This window comes from Erythrolamprus reginae, chromosome 5 (assembly GCF_031021105.1).
Source record: "Erythrolamprus reginae isolate rEryReg1 chromosome 5, rEryReg1.hap1, whole genome shotgun sequence".
Lineage (NCBI taxonomy): Eukaryota > Metazoa > Chordata > Lepidosauria > Squamata > Dipsadidae > Erythrolamprus > Erythrolamprus reginae.
In genome coordinates this window covers 62,760,454-62,784,654 of record NC_091954.1, presented here as the reverse complement: position 1 = coordinate 62,784,654, position 24,201 = coordinate 62,760,454, and the positions used below count along the sequence as shown (strand labels likewise).

Below are 24,201 nucleotides of genomic sequence, written 5' to 3'. Positions count from 1 at the left end.
CAAAAGGTTAACGTTTTTGAGGTTTGGGGAAGGAAGTTGTCACAACTAACCACACTCATCCAAGCATTCTGTTTTTAAAAACTGATCCTCAGAAGAGTTAAAGGAAGTCTCAGATTCCCAGCCCAGCACACCAGTCGGGTGTGTTTAAACGTTCTGTTCCTGCTTTCCTAGTCCTGCGGTGTTTGTTTATTTATTTTATTTATTTGTTTTGTCAAGTACATATTGGAGATAAGTAAAGATATAATAATATTCATATACTGTACGTGATACTAGTAACAAGAAAAAAAATACGAAGAAACATTAGATATAATAATACAGTGGCACCTCTACTTAAGAATGCCTGTACTTAAGAACTTTTCTAGATAAGAACCAGGTGTTCAAGATTTTTTTGCCTCTTCTTAAGAACCATTTTCTACTTAAGAACCCCAGCCTGGAAATATTTCACAGGAGATTTGAGAGCAGAACGAAGGCCTGGCCAGTTTCCTGCCATTCTCCCTTTAATCCCGGCCATCTCGGTCTTTTCTGGGCTGCCAGAGGAGCCCTTCGGTGGCACTTAAGGAGGCTTTGGCATTTTCCTTTCTCTGGGTGCTTGGAGAGGCAATAAACCTCTGCCAACGTGCAGAGAAAAGAAACACTCTACTAAAAGAGCCCTTCAACTTGGGAAGGAAGAGGAAGCAGGTAGCAGCAGCAGCAGCGGCCTTTTGGTCAAAGGAGCGGGAGGTTTCCCCCCTCCTGGGTTTCTCTCTCTGGTGCAGTGTATGGGAGGCACTTGCTCCTCCTCAGTCATTGTAGTTATCACTGTATTCATATGCAGGGTACTAGTAAAAAATAAAAGAAACATTAGGACGGAATGAAGGCACGCTGGTGCACTTATGTACACTCCTTACTGACCTCTTAGAAATCGGGAGATGTTAGAGGAAGCGCCTAAATAAACTGAACAACCCCACCACCACGACCGGGTTTTCTGTAGTCCCGAGACCGTACAGAGCCTCCTCGCACCTCCACTCATAGTCAAATTCTCCGTTCAAAGATAAATTGCTTGTGTGTCCAATCATATGTGGTCAATCAATAATTCTTCCATCACCTCTCCCTCCCCCAGCTCTCCTCTGACCTCAATTCTAAAGCCGGCCTGCCTTTTACCCGCCAAGAGAACCCGGCGGCGGCGCTCATTGGCTTGTTCACGGAGGCGGAACGGCGTCCCACAAAGAAACCGGAAGAGATTCTCATCTGTCCCGCCTTTTCTTCGTTATCACATCCCGTGGTTAGAACAGAAGGAGGGAATTAGGGCTGGCAGGATGAAAGCTTGGGGAAAGACGCATTCGAGGGCACTGGAGTGCCAGAGCGCCTGCGTAGCTCGGTAATGAGAGAAGAAGGGGGAGGAAAAGGGGGAGGCGCCGCCGCTGCTGCCGCCGCCGCCGTGTGGGGTGTGGGCGAAAGCGCTGAAAGGGATTCCAAGGGGCGGTTGTGTTGTGTGCGGGCGCGCAGCGGCGGTTGAGAGAGAAAGAGCAAGAGGTGGTGGTGGGGAGAGTAAGCGAACCTCCTTCCTGTGTGTTCCGCCCTCCTTGTCTGAGGAGGGAGAAAGGCACAGGAAGTAACGCGGCGGGCGTCATCCTCCCCATCGCCTCTCCTGCGCCGGGGGGAGATGAGACTCCGGCTCGGCTGGTGAGTTTCTCATTCCCATCTTTCCGTCGCCTTCTCCCCCCCACTTTTTGTGTGTGTGTGTGTGTCGTTGGAAAAGACCAGCAGCTGCCATCATTGAGAGTCGCTGCTTTTCCTGGGGGGGGGGGGGACTCTGCTCTCAACCAACCATCTTTCTCCAACGGAAAAAAGAAAGCGGGGGGGGGAGTAAAAGCTGGGGGGGGGGGAAGGGAAGAGGCTTTTTCTTATAACTCTGTTTTCCTATAGGGAAAATAACTTTTCATTTCAATTTTAATACATATACTGTTTGATGAGCGGGGGGGGGGGGGTGGAGGAGGAGGAAGAAAATTGGAAAAATGGTTGGGTATATGAGGACCCGGATTGTGGGGGCAATATGCTGGCTCTGTGAAAAAGTGCTATTGTTAACATGTAAGCCACCCTGAGTCTAAGGAGAAGGGCGGCATTTAAAAAAATTGAATAAATACCAATAAATAAATAAATGTTCTTCTGCCACTAATTTTTTTTTGTCTCTTGCCTCTTTCCCAATAGACAAAATGCTTTTTGAAGGCGAGTCGGTCGTGCCTAGATTAGGAAAGAAGATGCGATTTTCCGTGGATTGCTGAAGTTTTCAACCCCCAAGGGAAAAAAAAGGAGAGTTGCGTCTGAGGCGATGTTAGCCGTTTGTGCTATTGAATAAGGAGGGGCAGGTCTTGAATACAGCTGCCTGGTTGTTGTTTTTTGCACACATGCTCGCCATTTAATATTGGATCCTTTATCCGGAAGAATCAAGTGGACATTTTTATTTTTCTATTTTGTCACTCCCTCAGCTTTCAGACTGTTAAGGAGCAACACATCTTTTGGGAATAGTGTCTCTGGAGCCTGGGCATAAGCATTGAGTGATTAGAAGAACGTGTTACCAATTATATGATTTTTAGGTTGGTAAATCGAGAGCAATAAACTTGTAGGAAACTGCATGTGGCTGGCTGCTACTTTCTCTGGTTGTGACCTTCGATTATTGTGTGCCGAATTGAAAATCTAAGACTGCAAATTGTTCCTCTCTGCTCCTTCCGCTCCTTTCTTAGCATCCTTGGTGACGCATAACACTGTGGTCACAATTTTGTACTGTTTTTATCTTTGAAACCATAACAGCAGACACAAGAACTGCTTAATTTTTTTTTCTGGAGAGTTTTAAAATACAGTAGTTTTTGAACTAAACAGGGCAAATATGTCATTTTTTAACTTCCGTAAGATCTTCAAGTTGGGAGGTGAAAAGAAAAAGAAACAGTATGAGCATGTCAAGAGAGATTTGAATCCAGAGGACTTTTGGGAAATTATAGGAGAATTGGGTGATGGTGCTTTTGGCAAAGTATTTAAGGTAAGGAATGCTTACTTGATGCTGTTTTGGTAAATTGTACTTTTCTGGGCTCTGTTTACTTATGAATTTAACACCCCCATAAAAATTCATAATCCATAGGATAATAATGTGTTGGATTATCATGATATAGTAAAAATGAATTTTTCTTGGAAGTTAAGTAGCTATCAAAATGAGTGATAAGGCAATTTTTTATTATTTCTTGGAATAAAACTGAAAAAAAGTTCTTGGAGCATAAACCTACTACATAGACCTACTCCTTCCTTTACTACATATTGCTAAGTGAGTTTTTTGTCTAGTTTTCTACTCTGCTCATTAAAAATTAATGTGTGGTGTTGTTTATAGATAAATAAGTAGTGGTTTGGATTTTTCATACAATATATGACTTGCTTCACCCTAAAGCCTTCATTTTAATACTGAAAATATATTTAGAAAACAAATTCTATAAAGGTTAAGACTTCAATAATTTGTTTTTGAAATCTTGCCTTGATGTTTTATAGAGGGTGGTGAACATATCTTAACATAGGAATTTCATCAAGACCAAATGCTTTTAAATAATTATATGATAATTACTTAATATTGTTTCTTCCCTTAAAAGTGTGGGAAATGATTAGAATATTTAGAATAGACTAATTTATAATGTGAGATAGGCTTTCTTCATGTGTTTCCTGGATAATCCTAAAATGTTTCATTCATAATTGGATCATTGATATCAACAGAGATTAGCTATTACACATTAAATACTTGAATTCCATGAATTAATGGGCTACTTTCAGTGTTATAAGTTGCTATGTTTCCATAAACATAAGCCTGCAATTTCACCCTACCAATCATTTGATTTGATGATTAGCTACCGGTTAGTGATACTAAGCTATTTTATTTTCTTCCATTAATGTCAGTAAGAAGATAGTAATTTATTTACTGCTTACTAACTAGCTGACTTGAATAGTGACTAAGAACTTCAACCCATCTATGCTATGACTAGTATGTATAATTTTTAACTTTACTAAGCTTTTCCTGCAGGTTTTTTTTTTAATTTATTTAAAAAGAATGTTAAAACATACAGTTTTTAAAATAAACAAATAATTTTTTTCATAGTTTGGATTTAATTGTAAACAGCTTAAAAATATGGTAACTTTTTTAACAGAACAAAGTTCACTTAATGTAAGGAAAGATTTCAATCCACTCCCTGCAGGCTTCTCAGCCCATTGGAAAACCGAGGGACTCCCTTTTTTGGTGAAAGGGACTGAAGATTCAATTCAATTCATTTTATTAGACTTCTATGCCGCCCCTCTCTGAGGACCCGGAGCGGCTAAGATGCAATGGGGTTGGGGTGATGGACCATAGACAGTGTTTATTGAGTTAGTGTAGCTTAGAAAATAAGACAGTGATGGCAAACCTTTTTTCCCTCGAGTGCCAAAAGTGTGTGCGCGTATGCTATTGCACATGCGCGAGTGTCCACACCCATAATTTAGTGCCTGGGGAGGGTGAAAACAGCTCCCCCTACCCCATGGAGGCCCTCTGGAGGATGGATATAGCCTGTTTCCCAACTTCTGGTGGCCCCAGTAGGCTTATGTTTCACCCTCCCCCAGCTCCAAAGGCTTCCCTGGAGCTGGAGGAGGGTAAAAACACCCTCTCCCATCCCGGAGGCTCTCTGGAAGCCAAAAACCCCCTCCCAGAGCCTCTGTGTAAGCCAAAAATCAGTTGGCCGGCACACATGTGCATGTTGAAGCTGAGCTAGGGGAATGGCTCATGTACCAGCAGATATGGCTCTGCGTGCCACTTGTGGCACCCGTGCCGTAGGTTCGTCATCACTGACCTAAGCCATATTATTCAGGAAGAGTCTCTTAAACTGGCAGGCATGACTGAGAAACTTTGCTTCAAATAATCTACTTTTAATAATTAAATATATGATATCTTTATGATTTCAATATTTTTTTGCTTTCTACTTCATTCATTATTTGGACAGCAGTTTGTGCCTGTCAGTCATAAAGCTCACTGTCAATGTCTAGTCTTAGATTTGAACTACAAATAGAGATTTTGAATCAGAGTGACTATAACTTTGTGGAGTGGCTCTGTGATTCAATCCAATGAATACAAGTGTTGCTTTTGTTTTAATGCAACAAATCAAGGAGGCAGGGTAGGCAAGTTGATTCTTGTGTTCTTATATTAGTCACTTATATTCCAGGCACATATTGAATAATCTTCTTTTCATATTTGAATGTATTCTGTGTGTTAGCTCACAGAGTCCCTTGGGAGTTGGGCGGCATACAAATTCAAATAAATTAATTAATTAATAAATGAATAAATAAATATACATGCTGGTTCCACCCATGCAGCAGTCATCTTTTTCAAGGTATAAATTAAATCTTATCTACCACAAACATTTATTTCAAAAGGAGGAAGCAATATGTGTACTTTGTATCTTTACCTTACTTTTCTTCTGTGAAGGACTTTTTCTTCCTTCCAGTTCTGTTTTATACTGGATATATTCCCAGGCAATATTTTAAGGGCAGTTGCCTTACTATGAGAGTTCATCTTTTGGAACTTGTGATACTGATAGAATAAGTGGATTTTTTTTCTTAATGTGTTTAATTTCCATCAGTATGGAATGATATAATATTTAATAAATAAATTGAAAGGAATAGCATGAAACAGTTTCCTCATTACCCTTCATTTTGTAGCCTTGCCCATTGCTAAGATCCATTTAGGACAACAAATGAATGAAGTCAAGTTGCTATTCTAAAGCCCATTTAATAATAACATGGAAGCTGTTCCAAAACAGTTCAAAGTGGATTGATTGACTAACTGAACAGAAGTAGCAGCAGTGGTAAACAAAAATGTTTGTTTATGTCAAAATGATTAAAAATAAAATATTTATATACAGTACTGAAAATACTTTTTATTTGGAAAAGATTCTGCTTTGGTTTCTATTTCTCTGTATTATAATAACCTGTAGAAATTTTTCTCCATAGGAGGTAAATCAAAGCATTGTTTAATTTGGTATAATGTATCTGTTTGCGTTTACAACCTTGTCATTTTATTTATCCTTACAACTGTTAGTATTGTATAGTGTATTTTTGTCTTTATCTTAGCTAAAGTATCTGGTTTATGACATATATAAAAATTAAAATATATAAATAAAAAATACATAAATTTAAACTGTAGCGCAATGAATTTCCATAAATAGAAAGAACAATATTTATGTCAAGACTTGAGATTGTTTTATAATAGTTTCATTAGAATAAGCAATATTGTCCTTGATCATGTGGGCCTAGAAATCTTCTCAATTAATGGTCTGCATTTGATTAGCGTTAGAATTAAATAAGAGTCAACAGAAGTTAAGGGCAGTTTGGCATTTATCTCCATGTAATGTGATGATTCAAGGCTGACCCCTTTCTTCATTTCTCCCTATGGTTCTTTCAGTCCTTCTACACCAGGGGTAGGCAAAGTTGGCTCCTCTATGACTTGTGGACTTCAACTACCAGAATTCCTTAGCCAATCATGCTAGCAAAGGAGTTCTGGGAGTTGAAGTCCACATGTTATAGAAGAGCCAACTTTGCCTACCCTTGTCCAACACAATGGAAAAAATGGCCTCAGGGCAACTGGAATCCATCAATGCTGATAGACTATTGTTGGATCCTGCAGCAAAGATATATGTCAGATGCTGAATATAAAATGAAATTGGCATCAAAACACTGTTGGCCCCATTGAACTCATTCATGTCTGAAACTATACATTCAATACATTCCTATTAAAAGATAATTTCATATTTTCTAGTTTCCTACATGATATAGTCATTCTAAAATTATATTCCTTTTCGGTTTGAAATGTCTGTTTGAATTTTTCAGAAAGCAAATTTTTTGGAAAAATATGTTGTTCAGTGATACTGTGGTTTCCTTAGAATCAAATGTTTAGGAGCAACAATACTGTACATTCCAAGTGTACTATATTTATTGGAGTATAAGATGCTCCAGACTATAAGACACACCTATTTTATTGGGGAGGAAAACAGGGGGGGGAATTGCCTCTGCCGCCTAGCATACATCTAGTATTCCTGTTTGCCATTGCCCATTTGCCACTACACGTTCCCAGCTGTCCGTTTCCCCTGGCCAATTTGCTGCCACTGGAGCCCATTCCCAGACGTGGCCCATTCTAGAAAAGCTGATCGATGCCATACCAATCCCTCCGCCCCCAAACATTCGTTGTATAAAAGATTTTCAGCCACTTTTGGCGGGGTGTTTTAAATGGTAGATAGGTGTTCAGGAAGCAAAACCTTTTTTAAAAAATCATCTCTGTTATAATCTTAGTTTCTTGAATTTCACTCATTTGAAAAAAAAATGAATGAATAAATAATGAATTAGAAAATAGTTAATATAACATTGGAATAACAACTTTGAAAGAGCCTGGATAGACAGACAGAAAGACAAGCTTTCCAAAGCACTTGGAAATAATGTATCATAAAGCATGATAGCATTTCCAAACCTTCTGATCCTTTGGAAGGTTGAGTCAATTGTTTCAAAAGTAGTCCTCCATATCTATAGATGAAATGATAAAATTTATCCTGGGACTTTGCACATTGGGAGTTACTACTTTGCAGTCTAAAGCAGGATTGGTTGTTTAACATTTAAGAGAAGAATGCCTTTTTAGCATGTTGTGAAATTTCTGAATGATTGTGCAGCGTAATGTAATATCTTTCAGGTTACATATCCTGCCAAAGTGACTTACAAATATTAGTCATTATTAAATATTACAATACAAAGTGCTCCAAATTGCAGCCTTGTTCCATTCCTATTTAGTATCTACATAAAACTACTGGTGAAATTACTGTCATTTTGTGATTAGTACCATCAACACATTGATGATACTCAGTTGTACACTTCAGCCCCGGAAGCATTTCAGACTTACAGTTCCCAGTTGATGAGCTGGTGACAGACATGATCCTTGCACAATTTAAATCTAATGCATCAATAGTACTTTTTCTAGAACACATGCCTATACTTCTTTGTTGGGCTACTGCAGTGTGATTTAAATAGCCCTGCCATTGAACACCAGTTTAGAATCTTCCATTGTTCCAGAACGTACAAATGTATAGAGTTTTGGATACAAACTGATAATGCTAGTTATAGATTTTTATAATAACACCTTTGCTTTGTGGGTTGCAAGGCTTCCAGGTTTTAAGATATTGCTTAACACCTATGAAGCTTTACATGGTAGTGGTCCAGATTACTTGTGGAACTGTCAATCCCTTATATTTAACTGCTCTACCATGTCTAACATAATGGGCTTATTCCTCGTCTTTTCTTTGAAACAGTGCCTTTTAATGTACACCAAGAAGCATGCCTTGTCTATCATAGCACCTCTAGTCTTATATCTTTAGTTTTATATCCACACCTTTAGACTATCCAGAGGTATGGATAGTCTTGATTATGTAAGACATCTGGAAAACTTTGAAGACCTAACGTTTGCCTCAGACTATGGCAGGATGTATCACACGCTAGCCATGCCCAGCCTGTTTTAGCAAAGGGGAAAGAAGTTGCAATACATTATGTAATGACAATGTGACGCCACTAGTTTGACACCCCTGGGCTATGGGGCCAGGCTATAAATGGAAGCCGCACCTATTTATGTTTTGCATTGTGAACAATCCAGAATGATAATACTATAAGAAGTGTGGCTATATAAATTAGAGAGTTCCGAAAAACAAGAATATAGTAGGAACTTCTTTCTTTGGGAATCTTTCCAAAGATCAGTTAGTAATGGTCCTATGAATAGGAGCTGATAATTATCCAGCTAGGGAAGACTTTTAAAATGGTTTCGCTTCTGAGATTATAAACCTCAAAGTGAAAATTGTTTTCATTTTTTATTATTGTACAAGCTACTCAAGGAAACACTCTGAATAATATGTTGAAAAGAAGACCTAGGATTTTTAAAGCTATGTATAAACGTATGCAGGCACTTAGACTTCTATGCAGACTGATAATTCTTAATTACATAGATCATAGGTCTCCAATAATTGATGAATGAATTAAAGGATGATGGATTTTAATCTGCGCATCTCTATTGCCTTAGTAAAGTTGTTTTAAGTATGTATAATGATTTTAGGAACAAAGTTGTGGATTAGTGCCATGAACTCCTACAATTATTTTGAAAATCCCCATTGTCTAAAATTGATTCTAGATTAGCAAAAAATGGAGGTTATCTTTTTGCAGTGCTTCTGCTTCTTCCTCTCTAAACTGTTTCAATCTGTTGTAGAGAGGGAGATAAGGCCGGCCTAATGGCTCCAAATTTAAGGGGTTCAGTTCTTGTTTCCTTCTCTTCTGTTTTTTAACATCTGTATTAAATTACTTGGGGAGATCATCCAGCAATTCAGAATTATGAGATCATCAGTAAACTCATTATGTCCAGCTATCTAACTAGCATGCTTTTGATGTTCTATCTCTATTCCTGATATTGGAAGTACGGTATGTTACAATTATAAGGCAAGCCTTGAACAAGTCCTAGTTCAGTTTCTAGTACAATTTAAAGTGCTGGCCTTCTTGAAGTCAATTAGTTCCAGCCTGTTAGATCATATAGGGGGCACTTCATGTTGTTCCAGATTTCTGAAATATCCAGGTAGACAATCTACAAATTTTATAAATCTCTCCCTGGTAGCTTTTAGAAGATAGTTAAAAGTGGAGCTTTTTTTATAGCCATTCAGTAATACAGTATTCACCTACATCTTTTGTAATTATTTTACTCTCCAACTTTAGTTTTGCTTTTGCAATTTGCATTGCATATTTTAATTCTATCATTATTTTTACTATGATGTAACAGTTGATACCAGTGAAACAGTTGTGGAAAAATCAAATTGCTAATTTAAATATTTTTCCTGGGTTCTTATATTTAATAGCAAGTATTAAGTTTTAATGGTTTTTTTAGAAATAGTATTAAGAATGATAGCCGTATAATTTACGTAAATATTGTTATGTTTAATTGGTAGACAAAATTTTAGAAGAATAAAAAGACATAAGATAATTCACATTCAGGGATAGCTATGTAAGCTTGTTATAGATAAAACTGTAAAGTAGCTCAGATAAAAATGCAGCTAATGCATACATAATATTTTGGGAAATCTGTCTCCTTTACTACATTTATAAAATTTATCCTGACATAGGAATGCATGTACTATATACAACCAAGTATGTGCCCTTTCCCAAGGGAGGAAAGAATAATAAATATATAGAATGATATATAACAATATATTATTGAATGCCATTGTCATTACTGATAGTTTTGAGAAAGAATATTATTGGTTATAGTTTTCTATCCAAAAATATACCGTATACTGTACAGTATTGCAAATTAGTTTAAAAATATTTTTATTCCAGTTGTTGGACATGGACTGAATCTGTTTATAACTTTCATTTCATTAATCAATCTTTGTCAACTTACTGAACAGTATCCTATAAGTTCACATGGTCCCCATTATTTATATAGATTGCTATTTCTGATATCAGCTTTGCAGTAATTTGATTTTTTTGGAGGAATCTGTTCTATGCAGACAGCAGTGAGTGTGCATAGAGAAGCATATGACATTTGTCAGGGTTCTTTCATTTGTCAAGGTAAAATACTACAAGAATATTATACAATAACATTATATATTTTGTATATAATATGAAGAAACCATTACATAGTGGTAAATCACATGCTTTTTACATGCAGAGAATTCTTAGTATAGATTTTATTTATTTGTTTGTTTGTTATTTTGATTTCTATGTTCTATGAACAATACAAAAAAGACAAATCCAAGGTTAAAAATAATCTTAGATTTATCTAAAAGCCCAATTATTAAAAAACAGTCATTCACCTTCATTCCATTTAATCTCTTATACATATGACCAGAGCAGAATACCAGTGCTCAACGGCCCAAAGCCTGCTGGTAGAGATGAATTATTAAAGACTTACAAAAGGCCAGAAGGGTGATGGTAGTGCCAATCTCTAAAGGGAGTTGCTTCCAAAGGGTTGGGGGCTGCCACAGGGAAGGCTCTAGCCCTAGGCGCCGCCAGGTGGCATTGGCTAGCTGACGGAACCTGGAGAAAGCCAACTCTGTGGAACCTAACCGGTTGCTGGGATTCATGAGGCAGAAGACGGTCCCGTAAGTAATCTGGTACTAAGCCATATAGGGCTTTATAGGTCAGGGCCAACACTTTAAATTGTATCCAGAGACCAATTGATAGCCAATGCAGTTCGCGGAGTGGTGTTGAGAAATGGGTATATAGATTTTGTTTTCATGTGCTTTGTGTTTTGTATATTTTGGTTTCCTAATTAATTTGGAAATGAAATAAGCCTTAGTGCTGAAACTTAGAAGAAACAGACAGATTACAATACTATCTGCACAAATGTAGATAATAAAATAGATAATTTTTCTGCCTTAGATAAGACTGTTTTCAGTAAGATGGTGTCAACTTGAAGACTTTTCAGAAGAAGGAAAGGTTGCATTAAATAAATCAAAGAAGAAAGTGCTAATGATATGTTATAGATGTTCCAGTACAGTCTAGTATGTATTTAAAAAATATCCAAAACATGGAGGAGCACTTGGATAAAATGTATGCATTATAAATGAATAAAACAACCAATCAGTTCTGCTTTAATGTTTTCTGCAGGCTCAGAACAAAGAAACAAAAGTCCTTGCTGCTGCAAAGGTCATTGATACTAAATCCGAAGAAGAACTTGAAGACTACATGGTTGAAATCGATATTTTAGCGTCTTGTGATCATCCTAATATTGTCAAATTGCTAGATGCTTTTTATTATGAAAATAATCTTTGGGTAAGTGTTTTCTTCACAACTATATGCTTTAGTGGAGAAAAGGTACTATGTATTAAATCTTAACATTTCCTCCATGCAATCTGCATTTAAAAAAAAAAAAATTAAAGACAGATTTGCAATTCACTATATTTATTGGAAATGTGGAACATTTTAAACATTTCAAAATAATGTAAACCAACTCTGCTGGCTGTTGATGAAGAATCATTTTATATAAATTGTTATCTGTGCATAAGTACAAACAAAAATACTGTCGTCAATATCAGATTTAGGCTAAAGTGCCCAGGCTGGGCCAGCCAAAGTAGAGAGACCAAATTCAATCACTCTTTCATATTTTGTTGTGAACTTAGGCTACATGCTGCAATGGGATATGTGAGAAATATGAAAGAAGGGGAAACACCATTTTTTATATGCTTGAGTAATACTTATCCCGTTGCTATGTGAATGATTGAGTTTGTACAGAACTATAATGTAGGATTTTCTTAGTGATGATTTGTTGAATAAATTATAATAATCTGTTTATTATATATAACATTAAGTCTTGGTGAGTAAAATTATACTTTTTGCGATGGACAACAATTAATGTTATGGCACAGCACTATATGCACATTGGTGATTTTATTCTCCCTTTTCACTTCTGAAAAAAATTGGATCATAATTTCTCCCTTCTACTTAGAAAGAGGAAGAAAGATTTCTGCCGGTTTTTGATACAAGGCAAATGCCATTCATGTTTCCAAAGGACAGGAATTACTTAACTAGTCTGAAAGATGTTAAATTGGGAGAAAGAAGAAAACAAAGCATAACTGATAGCTGATTACTAAGGCATGTCAGATTAGGTGATTTCATTAACTGAAAGAAAACATATTCTATTCTATTCATTAATAATGTCCTGGATTAATTTCATCTAATAAAAGAAGGCCAGGCTGCATCACTCTTTTCTATTTACGGTAATTCTCAATAAAACAAATTTGGAGAAATAAGCACCTCTTAAAGAATGTAGGCCTAAAACACATTGTCAGCTAGTAAATTCACATTCAAGATTCACACCACATATTATTCAAATGCATCCATTATATTCTAAGATGTATAAAAATTATGATCCTTTTTGAATTACAGCAGATTCGGGCCTTTTAATAAAATTAATGAAACATTAATTTGTCCAAAATTTAATGGAATAGCAGTTGCCATTGATTATCATTCATATTATTATACTTAAATTCTATTATTGTAGCAGATATTTTTTTTCTTGATTGATTTTTCCTTTAATGGAATAACATATCCACAATAGTCATTTGATTTAAATTTATGTTCTCTCTGGAGAAATTACAGTAGCACTTTCCCAGTGAAAATTTTTGAATTCACTTGTGCTAAACAACAGACAACCTATTTACATAATTAAACCAATATTACAGCTAACAGAAATCTATCATGTTGTCTAACCATTGAAAAAAATAGTAACAGAAATTAATGTAGAGATGTATAAAACATTTTGATTCACAATCTCTGAAAGCAAAGGCAGCTGTCCTGTTCTCATAGGAAGTATTTTGGTGTTGATCCTACCATATTGGAGGTGTTTCAGATTTAGGGTAATCTGTTTTGAATTAAGAAAAGAAATTTTGAGAAGGCAAATAATTCAAGTAAGGTCAGAACACTTTCTAGGAAGACGGAACGACCTCTAAACTTGAAGCAACTCTTTCCAACTAAAAGTGGGCATTTTGAGTTAAAATGTTTCACATTCAAACTGTATTACACACTTCTAATCAGAAGTTTAGAATAGGTGGTTAAGCTTAATTCCTGTTCTTCAAAAAGCCAATTTGAAAAGTAAACATCTATATTACTTACTTTAAATATGCAGATCCTCATTGAGTTCTGTGCCGGTGGTGCAGTTGATGCAGTAATGTTAGGTAAGTGCAACAACATTCAAAATATTGGAAAAATAGATAATTTCATTGGTAGTTTCTATTATTTTTAGACTGAATGCATTAATGCCATGCACTTTTTGGTATAATTTACAGTACAGATAGAATACGTGTGAGTGCACAATATTAGGCTATGGTTTTAAGTAATAGTTTTAATTTTAAACCCTATGTGTGATGATAGTGAGAAAGCTTTTGGATGGTTGAAGAGATGCTGCTTAAGGAACAAATAAGACAATAGAGTCTGCACTGGTTGGTGGGCAGAGCAAGAGGTTCAGAAGGGACTCTCTAGTTTCTAAGGTTGTAAAGGAAATAGTGGGAGAATATCATTTGCAAAATTTGCAAGATTTTGTTAATGCAGTTTTACAATAAAATTATAAATTATTACTTATTTGGTCATATTTCCTGCTTGGTCTACCTGGCATAGCTTGGCATGATGTCATTTTAATGTTGAAATCTATATAATTTATTTTGGATCTTTTCACCTGGCAACACTCCTCCAAGCCCTGCATATTTCACTTTATTTATCAAGATTTGTGGCTAAAAAGATATTTAAATGCAAGAGTATGCTTTCCTTATAGAACTGGAAAGACCGCTGACAGAGCCACAGATCAGAGTAGTTTGCAGGCAAACTCTTGAGGCAATGCATTATCTGCATGAAAACAAGATCATTCACCGAGATCTGAAAGCTGGCAATATTCTTTTCACTTTGGATGGAGATATTAAACTAGGTAAGTATTCTATTTCGTAAAGTAGGAGAGACTTACATTGTTTTAATACTAGCATAGTATCAATAATAGTTTCTCAATAAATATAGACAGTTATTTTTAGGTCATATATTGCATGAAGTACCTTAATACAGATAATGCCAATAGGAGAGACTATATGTAGCTGAGGTTTGAGCTTTGTGGTCCTTGCTGCTTTCTGAGCATGGTGGTTTGTTTACAGATGTTTTGTTACCTAACTAGATAATATCTTCAGTGCTAAAAAGAAATGGGGTTTGCTCTCTGTATGCAGTAGCTTGCCCTGACAGTGTTGGTAGAGTTGTTTGTTATTGGTAGTTCCTTGATTAGGGTATTGTTTACTGCTTGATTGTGTGGTGTCAATCTGCTTATAATATTGTTTATCTCTATGTGCTTATTGATGGCTGATTTGTCGGAGTTGCAAGATTCCAGGAATTCCCTAGTGGGTTTTTTATTTAGCTTGGTGTAGGATGATCAGTTTCTTAGTTGAAACTATGGTTGACTCTATATCTTGTGAAATTAAGGTATTTTCTCAAGTCTTTTGACAACTAGTTGGTGTTCATGCATATTCTGCTAATTTTCTGCATGTTTGTTTACGTAGTGCTTGTAACAGTCCTTACACTGTATGTTCTAGATGTCTCCTGTTTTTAATTCTTGGGATGCTTGTTTTTTTTTTTTCATTTACTTGAGATGTTTTAAAGGGCTTTAGTTGGTTTGTGTGCTATGATGATGCCACATGGTTGTAATTCTCTTTACCATTTAAATCCTGAAATTGTCATCTTAATGGAAATTGCTTTCCTTTTATACATGCATATGAAATTTTTATCAAAAAAACATGGTCAAATGTATCATATTCATGCTTGCTTTTTATGAAAATGCCTTGCAGTTATAGATGCAGGCTTGATTATTTGCTTTTATGCTTTAATAGCATTGCTCTTTAGAGCCAGCCTTAGTTTGGAAGATATTGTCCAATATATTTATTTGATATTTTTGAGCATTCTTTCCCCTCTCCTTTCCTTCATTCTTTCTTTTGCTTATTTAATCTCTTTTAATTAGCATTCTAATTTATATTTAATATAGTGTGTGTGCGTAGTTGTCAAAGACAGCAATAAAAGTTGATCTACTTAACATAAAACTTTTGACAAATTACACCTTTCACCTTAAATTTCACCTTAAATCTACAGAAAGGATATACATGTCATTTGTATCTTTATTTTTTAAAATTGATACCAATTAGTAAAAATATATGTATTGAAAATAACTTACTTATAAGTTATTGATGTGTTTTTTTATATATTAAATGCATGAAACAATTGTTCCAAATATATATCTCGCAGCAAAATAGTAAAATGAAATCATGAGATAGATAAGAATGAAACAATATTTTCTCCTTTAGGAATGTAGGAAATAAAGCAGATAGCTTTCAAACATACATGCAAATTGCTATGTGTGATTCTAAATCAATATTTTTCATTTGTTGAAGCGGATTTTGGAGTATCAGCTAAAAACACACGGACAATCCAGAGACGAGATTCGTTCATTGGCACTCCATATTGGTAAGCCATTTTATAGCCTTTTGATGTTACACATTAAACATATAATAATAATACATTAATAATAAATTTAAATTTATTGTCATGGTCAAAACAACGAATTGTCATTGGCAACGAAAGTCGTGTGACACCCAGAGACCAATCCCACCATACATAAAATTTAAATATATCATTGTACAATTTTAGAGCTACATAAAATAAGAAAAAATGACAACGTTCTTCAAGAAACTATAACACAGGGGTCGACAAAGTTGTTCAGAATCTAGGAGCCAGCCAAAAAATTTAGGAGCCAGAATTTTTTTTAAGCAAACTTGGTTTTTTGCCGAGTCTCCACCTGACATCGCTTTCACCCCCTCTGTCTCCTCCTTCCTCTCTCATCTCTTTCCTTCCTCTCCCTCCCTTTCTCTCTTTCCTTTCTCTCCCTTTCTGTCTATCCTTTCTATCTCTCACCCCTTCTCCCTCTTTCATTCCCTTTCTCTCCCTCCCTTTCTCTCTCATTCCTTTCTCTCCCTCTTTCCTTCCTATCTCTCTTTCTTTTTCTCCCTCCTTCATATCTTCTTTCTCTCCCCCTTCCTCCCTCTTTCCTTTCTCCCCCTCCCTTTCTCTTCCTTTTTCTCTATCCTTTCTACTTCTTACTCTTTCTTTCTCTCCCTCCTTCATTCAATTTTCTCTCCCTCCCTTTCTCTCCCTTTCTCTCTCTTTCCTTTCTCTCCCTCCCTTTCTCTTCCTTTTTCTCTATCCTTTCTACTTCTTACTCTTTCTTTCTCTCCCTCCTTCATTCAATTTTCTCTCCCCCCCTTCCTCCCTCTTTCCTTTCTCTCCCTCCCTTTCTCTTCCTTTTTCTCTATCCTTTCTACTTCTTACTCTTTCTTTCTCTCCCTCCTTCATTCAATTTTCTCTCCCCCCCTTCCTCCCTCTTTCCTTTCTCCCCCTCCCTTTCTCTTCCTTTTTCTCTATCCTTTCTGCTTCTTACTCTTTCTTTCTCTCCCTCCTTCATTCAATTTTCTCTCCCTCCCTTACTCTCTCTTTCCTTTCTCTCCCTCCCTTGTTCTCCCCTGGGGCTGCCTGTGCCTGCCCTGCACCACCCAACACGGACGGACAGCCCCCGGTCGTCGGTTCGTCGCCCCCCACCCCCCCACGGAGGGAGATCAGGCTGGCGAGGGCGGTAGAACTACGTCACCAGCCACTGGAGGGAGATCGGGCTGGCGGGGGCGGCGAATCCACCTCCCCAGCCGCGCGGAGGGAAATCCGGTAGGCGGGCGGGTGGCCGCGGCTCCCTGCGCGCCCCTGGAAAAGCGTACAGGGAACGGTGCCCGGGGCCGCTTTAGCCGCCCCCCGCTCCCCCCGCCATCTCCCCGCGACTGCCTGTGCCGCTGCAGCCGCGGCCCCCCCCCCCGCCGATGACGACAGGGAACCTTCAGCTGGGCGGGCGCTGCCGTGCCGGTACCTCCGACCTCCCGGTTCCTGCTCGATGCCGCGGTTTCTGGCGCTCTCCTGCTGGGCTCCAAAGAAGGAAGGCGGGAAAAAGGCGCGAAGAATGGAGCTCTCCTTCCTGCCTGCCTTCTTTGGGACCCAGCAGGAGAGCGCCAGAAACCCCGGCATCGGGCAGGAGCGGAGAGGTCAGAGGCACCGCAGCGCCCTGCCCAGGCGGCACACCGGTTGGGAAACGCTGACATACAGTACAGCAGGCAACATTTTCTAGGCGCCAGACAACATTTTCTAGGCGCCACTGGCGACCAGGCGCCTGGGTTTGTCGAACCTTGCTATAACATAAACAATACTGATATTACATTCCTTAGTTCTTGAATTAGATCTTAGCTCAGGATTTGTTTATTTGTTTGTTTGTTTGTATTTATATGCTGCCCCTCCTCGAGTACTCGGGGAAGCTTACAACATATAATTACCTATTATTATTATTATTGCTAACTATGTGGTGTATTTGTTTGTTTTTTATCCTAGGATGGCTCCTGAAGTGGTCATGTGTGAGACATCTAAAGACAGACCTTATGATTATAAAGCTGATGTTTGGTCTTTAGGTGTTACTTTAATAGAAATGGCTGAAATAGAACCACCTCATCATGAATTAAATCCAATGCGTGTTCTGCTGAAAATAGCAAAGTCGGAACCACCTTCATTGGCGCTACCATCAAAATGGTTATTTTTCTCTATTTATTTATTATCAGCATTAGACTAAATTGACCAAAAGAAATACTTGCTCCAAAGTTGACAGTAATTTTTCCAAGGGCATCTAAAGCCTATATTCTAAAGTACTTTAATAAAAGAAAACCACTTGTTATAAATGAATGGAAATATTTTCAATTTACATTTGATTTTGACCATTATTTATAATTAGCTTATAATTTACAAATTTTATCTTTTTAACTTAACAATTTAATTGTTTTTATATAGGTCTGCTGATTTTAAGGATTTCTTAAAGAAATGTTTGGAAAAGAACGTTGATGCCAGATGGAACGTTCCTGAACTTTTGCAGGTATGAACAATGAAATACTTCACTGTTTGGACTTCTGTTTTCAAATCATATAGAATTTTGAAGGAACAATGGAGGACATAAACATGCTAAAATAAGACATGTAAAATGTTAAAATTGTAATAGCATCCACCAGGGAAATACAAATCTGAAGCGGTGGTAATTTATACTCTACTCCTGCAGCTAAATCATAACAAAAACAATTACAAGATTTTAAATGCAATAATAGATATAATCAAATGTACTGTACAAATAGCACTTTGCTTTAAAATTTAATTAAATGTCCATTTAGAGAAAAACAAGATATGACCAGACAAACCTTTCTCCCATACTGGCATGCAAAGGACAGAATTGTATTCATTTTCAAGATGAGCTGAAATTAACACAGGATAATCTGAGAGGGAATTGTTTATTAATTTTGGCATCTATTTTTATGTTTGATTTCACTACTGTGATCTAAACTGGCTAGGTTTCATATTTACAAGGATAATTTGTAAATTAGGCTTGCAGGAAGTTCTAGGTTTAAAGCTTTGAAATCTTTGAATTTAGGAGAAATGTTTTGAGAAAATACTGTATATCCAAATGCAGGATTTCTAATTCTATTAAAGTAGTGTTGGATGTTGTTCAAGAAACTACGGTGCTTATTGATCTCATTCATAATAGTATAATTGAATTAGCCTTTCTTTCTTCCCAAATTCTTAGTTTTAAGATAAAATATAACTTTAAATGAAACTATGGATATATTTTCTAGAAAAATAATTTCTATGTTGTGCTTGCAATCAATGTTCCCTCTAATTTTTTTTCAGTGTGGGCAGAAAAGTTTAGTGTCTGAGCGACAGTCCCTTTGGAACTGGGCGGCATAGAAGTATAAATAAATAAATAAATAAATAAATCCCTTCTTTTTTATTAAAAGAAATTAATAATTTAAAAAACCTAAAATCCATTACTATTAAAACTAAAACAACCAGCAAAACTATTAATAAAAACAGGTGAGGGCTGGGTTTTTTTCTCTGTTATTATTTAAGTGCTTTTACCATATGCTTTATATCAAGAGTCACTTCTCTCTCTGTTTCTCTCTCTTTCCTGTCATTCTCTGCCTCAATCATTTTCTCATTTCTCTCTTTTTCTCCCCTTTTTTCTATCATTTCTCTCTCTCTCTTCCTTCCACTCTTCTCTCTCTCTCTTTCTTCCTCTCTCTCACTCTCTTCCTTCCTCTCTCATCTCTTTCTTTCTTTCTCTCTCTCTCTTTCTCTATCTTGCTTTCTTCCTCTCTCACACTCTCTTCCTTCCTCTCTCATCTCTTTCTTTCTCTAACTCTCCCCCTCTTGCTCTCTCTCTTTTTCTCACTTTCCCTCTCTTTTTCTTTCTCTCACTCTTTCTCTCGTTCTCTCTCTCTTGCTATCTCTTTCTCTCCCCTCTCTTTCTCCTTCTCTCTTTCTCACTTTCTCTCTATCTTGCTCTGTCGCTCTCACTCTCGTTCTCCGGAGGCTGGCGAAAGTGATTTACAATGTCGGACGCGCGGGCCGGCATGCGCTCTCCCCATCTCCCTGCCAGCCCGCCCGGAACATTCAAAATAAGAAAACCCTTCGCTCTTATTTTGAATGTTCCGGGCGGGCTGGCAGGGGGATGGGGAGAGCACGCACCGGCCCGCGCATCCAACATTGTAAATCGCCTTCGCCGGCCCCCGCTGTGAGAACGCCTGTCCCGCCTCTCTTGCAGCGGAGGAGAAAGGCGGATCGGGCGGGCTGGCGGAGGGCAGCGGCGAGTAGTCAGGGGCGCGAGGGGGCTAGAGGCGCGGGGGGGCAGGGGCGGCCGCAGCTTCATGCGCGCCCTTGGAAAAGGGCGCGGGGGGCATTTTGGGGTGCGCTGGCGCAGGCATGCGCAGCCTACAGGGAACAGTGCTTGCAATATAGCTTTCTTAAGCAGAAATAAATAGAAACACATTTATAATTCCAAATGTAACAACCTAGTGTAGAATAAAGTTTTTTAAAAGAGAAAAATATTGTTTAGAATTTTATACAAGAAGTGTTCAGTGGAAAAATTAGTTGTGAGTGTTTTAATAGAAATGTTTTACTTTTCTAGCATCAAATTTTTAATTTTGATTTAAAGCCTTTTAATTTTGATTAAATTTTATATACCTTTTTTTAGCATCCATTTGTTACTGTAACTTCCAATAAACCAATCAGAGAGCTGATTGCAGAAGCAAAGGCTGAAGTCACTGAAGAAGTAGAGGATGGAAAAGATGAAGATGAAGAGGAGGAATCTGAAAATTCTCTAGTGAGAAATTTAAAATGTGTACATTAAAAAGAAACTTTGCACTGAAAGCTTAGAATATAAATTATGTTAATTTTTTTGTTAATGCAAAAACTTATTACAGTATTAAATGTCATATAAACTGATTTGGTCTTCCAATTACTGTAATCTAAGCTAAAATATTGTCTAACTTTCTAGTATAAATGCAAAGTAACAAGATGTTTAAATAACAAACAGAGCAATTTATAATATGTTGTCATTTGACAAACAATGAAATTCTATTAACAGCAAGTTCTATTAAACTTGCATACTAAAATAGATTGCATTATTTACATAATACAAATATCACACACACACACACACTTTGTACATACATACACACAAGTATAGATATGTAAATGTATAGTTACATTTATATTATATAAATAATCTATATTATTATTTAATCTACATATATAGGAAAATTGCAACCTGTGTTTTAGAACTTTAGTCTGTTCTTTGATTTGTCGTATGTTGTTTTGAGTGCTCTGAAGTTCCTCCAAAGCATAAGAATTTTTAGATTTCATCAGCAATAAAATGACAGGTGCAACTTACATTCCTGTTGCAGTTTCTCAGAGGTAGATGAATCTCTGTCAGCTAAACCCAGTGATATGATGGATGGCCAATAAATTTAATAAATAAAATAAAATAACATATTTTGGTTAGTGTACTTTTATTTATTTATTAAATTTTATGTAGCTGCCCATCTCATTGAAGGCAGATGCTGTAATGCAGAGGTTTTTAGCTGACACATTTAAAGGCAATATCTTTCTGTCAGGTATGCATATAGATTCCCAGATTAAAAGAAAATTTGGATTACACAAGATCCATATTGGGAAGAAACCTATCCAGAGAAGTTTTCTACTTTAAATCCTATATACTGTTATTATAAGTTATATATAATCTTAACTTGAGTAATTGGATGAATATTTAAAATTGAAGTAATTATATGTACAACTAATAATGATTTCAATATCCATTTTAGCAGTTACCTGCAAATAAGCGAGCCTCATCTGACCTCAGTATTGCCAGCTCAGAAGAGGATAAGCTTTCACAGAATGCATCTATTCTGGAATCTGTTTCAGAGAGACTAGAGCATTCATCCATGGAAGAGACAAGTACTAATACAATTGAAAAAGAAAAGATAAGTATGGAGCCTAGCAGAAATGAAGATGAAGTATTCACAGAAAACACAAATGATGCCAAGCAGAGCCATACTGAAAAAGGAGAGAATGAATTGGCATTACAACATGAAGTTGAAGAAGCAAAAAAGAGCAAAAATGCTGATCAAAATGTAATATTGAATGAAGACACAATAGCACAGAAAGAAGAAAAGGAAAGCAATACAGTATTATCTATAATAAAAACAGAAGAAGAAAATGCTTTGTCAAACGAATCATCAGTTGAGAACAGAAATAAAATTAGTCTTGAAATTGAAGCTAGCAGCGCAGAAATTAAAAAAATAATTTCTAAGGATACTGATTCGCAAGAAGAAAAGCAAAGTGTTATAGTCATCCAGGAAAACAAAGCTGCAGAGGAAATATCAACAGAAAAGAGTAAAGAAATTAAGGAATTACAAGGAAATGAAAAATGTGGAGATAGTGTCCTAAAAGAAATCGAAAACCAGAAACATGAAGCAAATGCCAATATGGAAATGACAAATATAGAAGAACCATTTGATATACAGCAGAAACCAATACAAGAAGATACCAGTGGTGCTCAAGAGGAAGATATTACTACCAGGGTTCAGATCACAGATTCAATTAAAGTGATTGAAAGCAGCCAACAGCCAACAGAGTGTACTGAGGATGCTCAAGGACAAATTACTTCTGAACCAACTTGTATTCAGAATGATGTGGATATTGATCAGCAACAGATAGTGGGAGATTATGATGATTCTAACCAGGGAAGCATGTCAAAGGAAACGGTGGTCAACATTGCAAAAAAAATAGAGGTCATGAAACAGAAGGCAAGATCAGATGATGCTATACATGCTGAAAAACAAAAGACAACTGAAGAAATCAACACAAAAGATAAGGTTTATGTTGCACAACCTGGTGATAAATCAGATATCAGAGCTGAAGAAATCCACAAGAATAATTTTCAAATAAACACAGATCCTGAGGTGGTTTCCAGTGATTTACCTATTAAAAATCATCTTGAAGATAGTGGAGTGAAACAAACTCTTGAACATGAGGCATCTCCAGTACCAAGTATTAATGTTAGCTGTGTAGAAAATGAGATGGAAGATAAATCAAAGACTCAGAATAATATTGAACATACACAGTATCTTCATCCTAAGACTACTAAAGAAAATGATACAGATTCAGGCACTGGTTCTACAGCTGATAATAGCAGCATTGATTTAAATTTGTCAATTTCCAACTTCCTCACTAAAAACAAAGATAGTGGATCTATATCTTTACAAGTAAGTGTTGTATTTTAAAATTAAGCCCCATGTGAATTTGAATGGAGACAAATTATAGATTGAGGGTCCCTTCTCTATTTACCATAATTACTTACACATTTCCATATCATTGTATCCATAGAATGTTGCAATGTCTGTATTTCTGCATAGTTGTGTTTTCTTCTAATACTATATATCAATTATATGTTTCTTAGTCCAGATGTTTGTATGATAACTTTATATAAAAATGAATTCTGAATATGGAAATAATTACTGTACTACAAAAATCTAAAGGCTATAGTTCCACCATAATCAGTTTAGATTGGATAATTTATGGCGTAATCAGTATACTATAATGTCTCTTCATGATAATATTCTATTTTTAATTTATTCTGTAAAATAGAGATCCGATTATCTACATGCATAGATGTTCCTGTAGTCTTCTCTTTCTGAATTAGCAGTATTATGAAAACTGCAGAAACCGAGTGAAAGTACCAAGCAAAGTAAACTAAAAGCAATAGATAAGAGAAAAGATATAACTGCATCTACTTATGCCTTTATCATACCTACCTCGTAATTTCCTTCCATCTTTGCAAGTATCCTTCTTTGTTCTGTGTTTATATGCTAATTTATCCCCTTTTTCCCTTTCTTTTCCCTAAGCTTTTGCCTCTGTCTTTGAAGATTTCAACGTCCATCCAATCACAACTTATTTGATTTTCCTTTTTCTCTTAGCTTGTTCATTCTTCCTTCATAAATTTAATTTGCAGGTTCAGTCTCATTCATTATTTCTCTATAGCCACTAGAAGATTTACCTAATAAGTCATATAGTTATCTAATAGTAGATATTTGTAAGGGTTGATATAGATATTTTACTGCACATAATTATTTAAGAAATTATTGCCATCTTATTCATATATTCAGCATTATAAAGACAGGAAATATCTAGTTGAAGAAATGAATTTCTTAAAGGAAATATATTAAAAGA

At 36.5% G+C, this 24,201-nt stretch overlaps 2 protein-coding genes across 12 annotated transcripts in view; one reads left to right on the top strand and one right to left on the bottom strand.

The window, feature by feature from the left end:
- The window catches only part of STN1 (STN1 subunit of CST complex), a 33,857-nt gene extending 32,289 nt beyond the window's left edge, over positions 1–1,568 (bottom strand). Inside the window, exon 1 of one of the 6 annotated variants that reach the window (XM_070752812.1) lies at positions 1,112–1,568. The gene's annotated coding sequence lies outside the window, so the exon portion shown is untranslated. Of the gene's footprint in view, positions 1–887 lie in introns of all 6 variants that reach the window. The other 5 variants (XM_070752809.1, XM_070752807.1, XM_070752810.1 and 2 more) reach the window with 5 other exon arrangements.
- Positions 1,235–24,201, top strand: part of SLK (STE20 like kinase) — a 38,719-nt gene continuing 15,752 nt past the window's right edge. For 2 of the 6 annotated variants that reach the window (XM_070752793.1, XM_070752789.1), the window contains exons 1-10: positions 1,252–1,662; positions 2,188–3,013; positions 11,656–11,820; positions 13,673–13,721; positions 14,315–14,464; positions 15,960–16,032; positions 17,989–18,183; positions 18,439–18,520; positions 20,666–20,794; positions 21,795–23,237. In XM_070752793.1, the coding sequence (XP_070608894.1) occupies positions 2,864–3,013; positions 11,656–11,820; positions 13,673–13,721; positions 14,315–14,464; positions 15,960–16,032; positions 17,989–18,183; positions 18,439–18,520; positions 20,666–20,794; positions 21,795–23,237 (2,436 nt within the window). In that variant the 5' untranslated portion in view covers positions 1,252–1,662; positions 2,188–2,863. Of the gene's footprint in view, positions 1,663–2,187; positions 3,014–11,655; positions 11,821–13,672; positions 13,722–14,314; positions 14,465–15,959; positions 16,033–17,988; positions 18,184–18,438; positions 18,521–20,665; positions 20,795–21,794; positions 23,238–24,201 lie in introns of all 6 variants that reach the window. The other 4 variants (XM_070752794.1, XM_070752791.1, XM_070752792.1 and 1 more) reach the window with 3 other exon arrangements.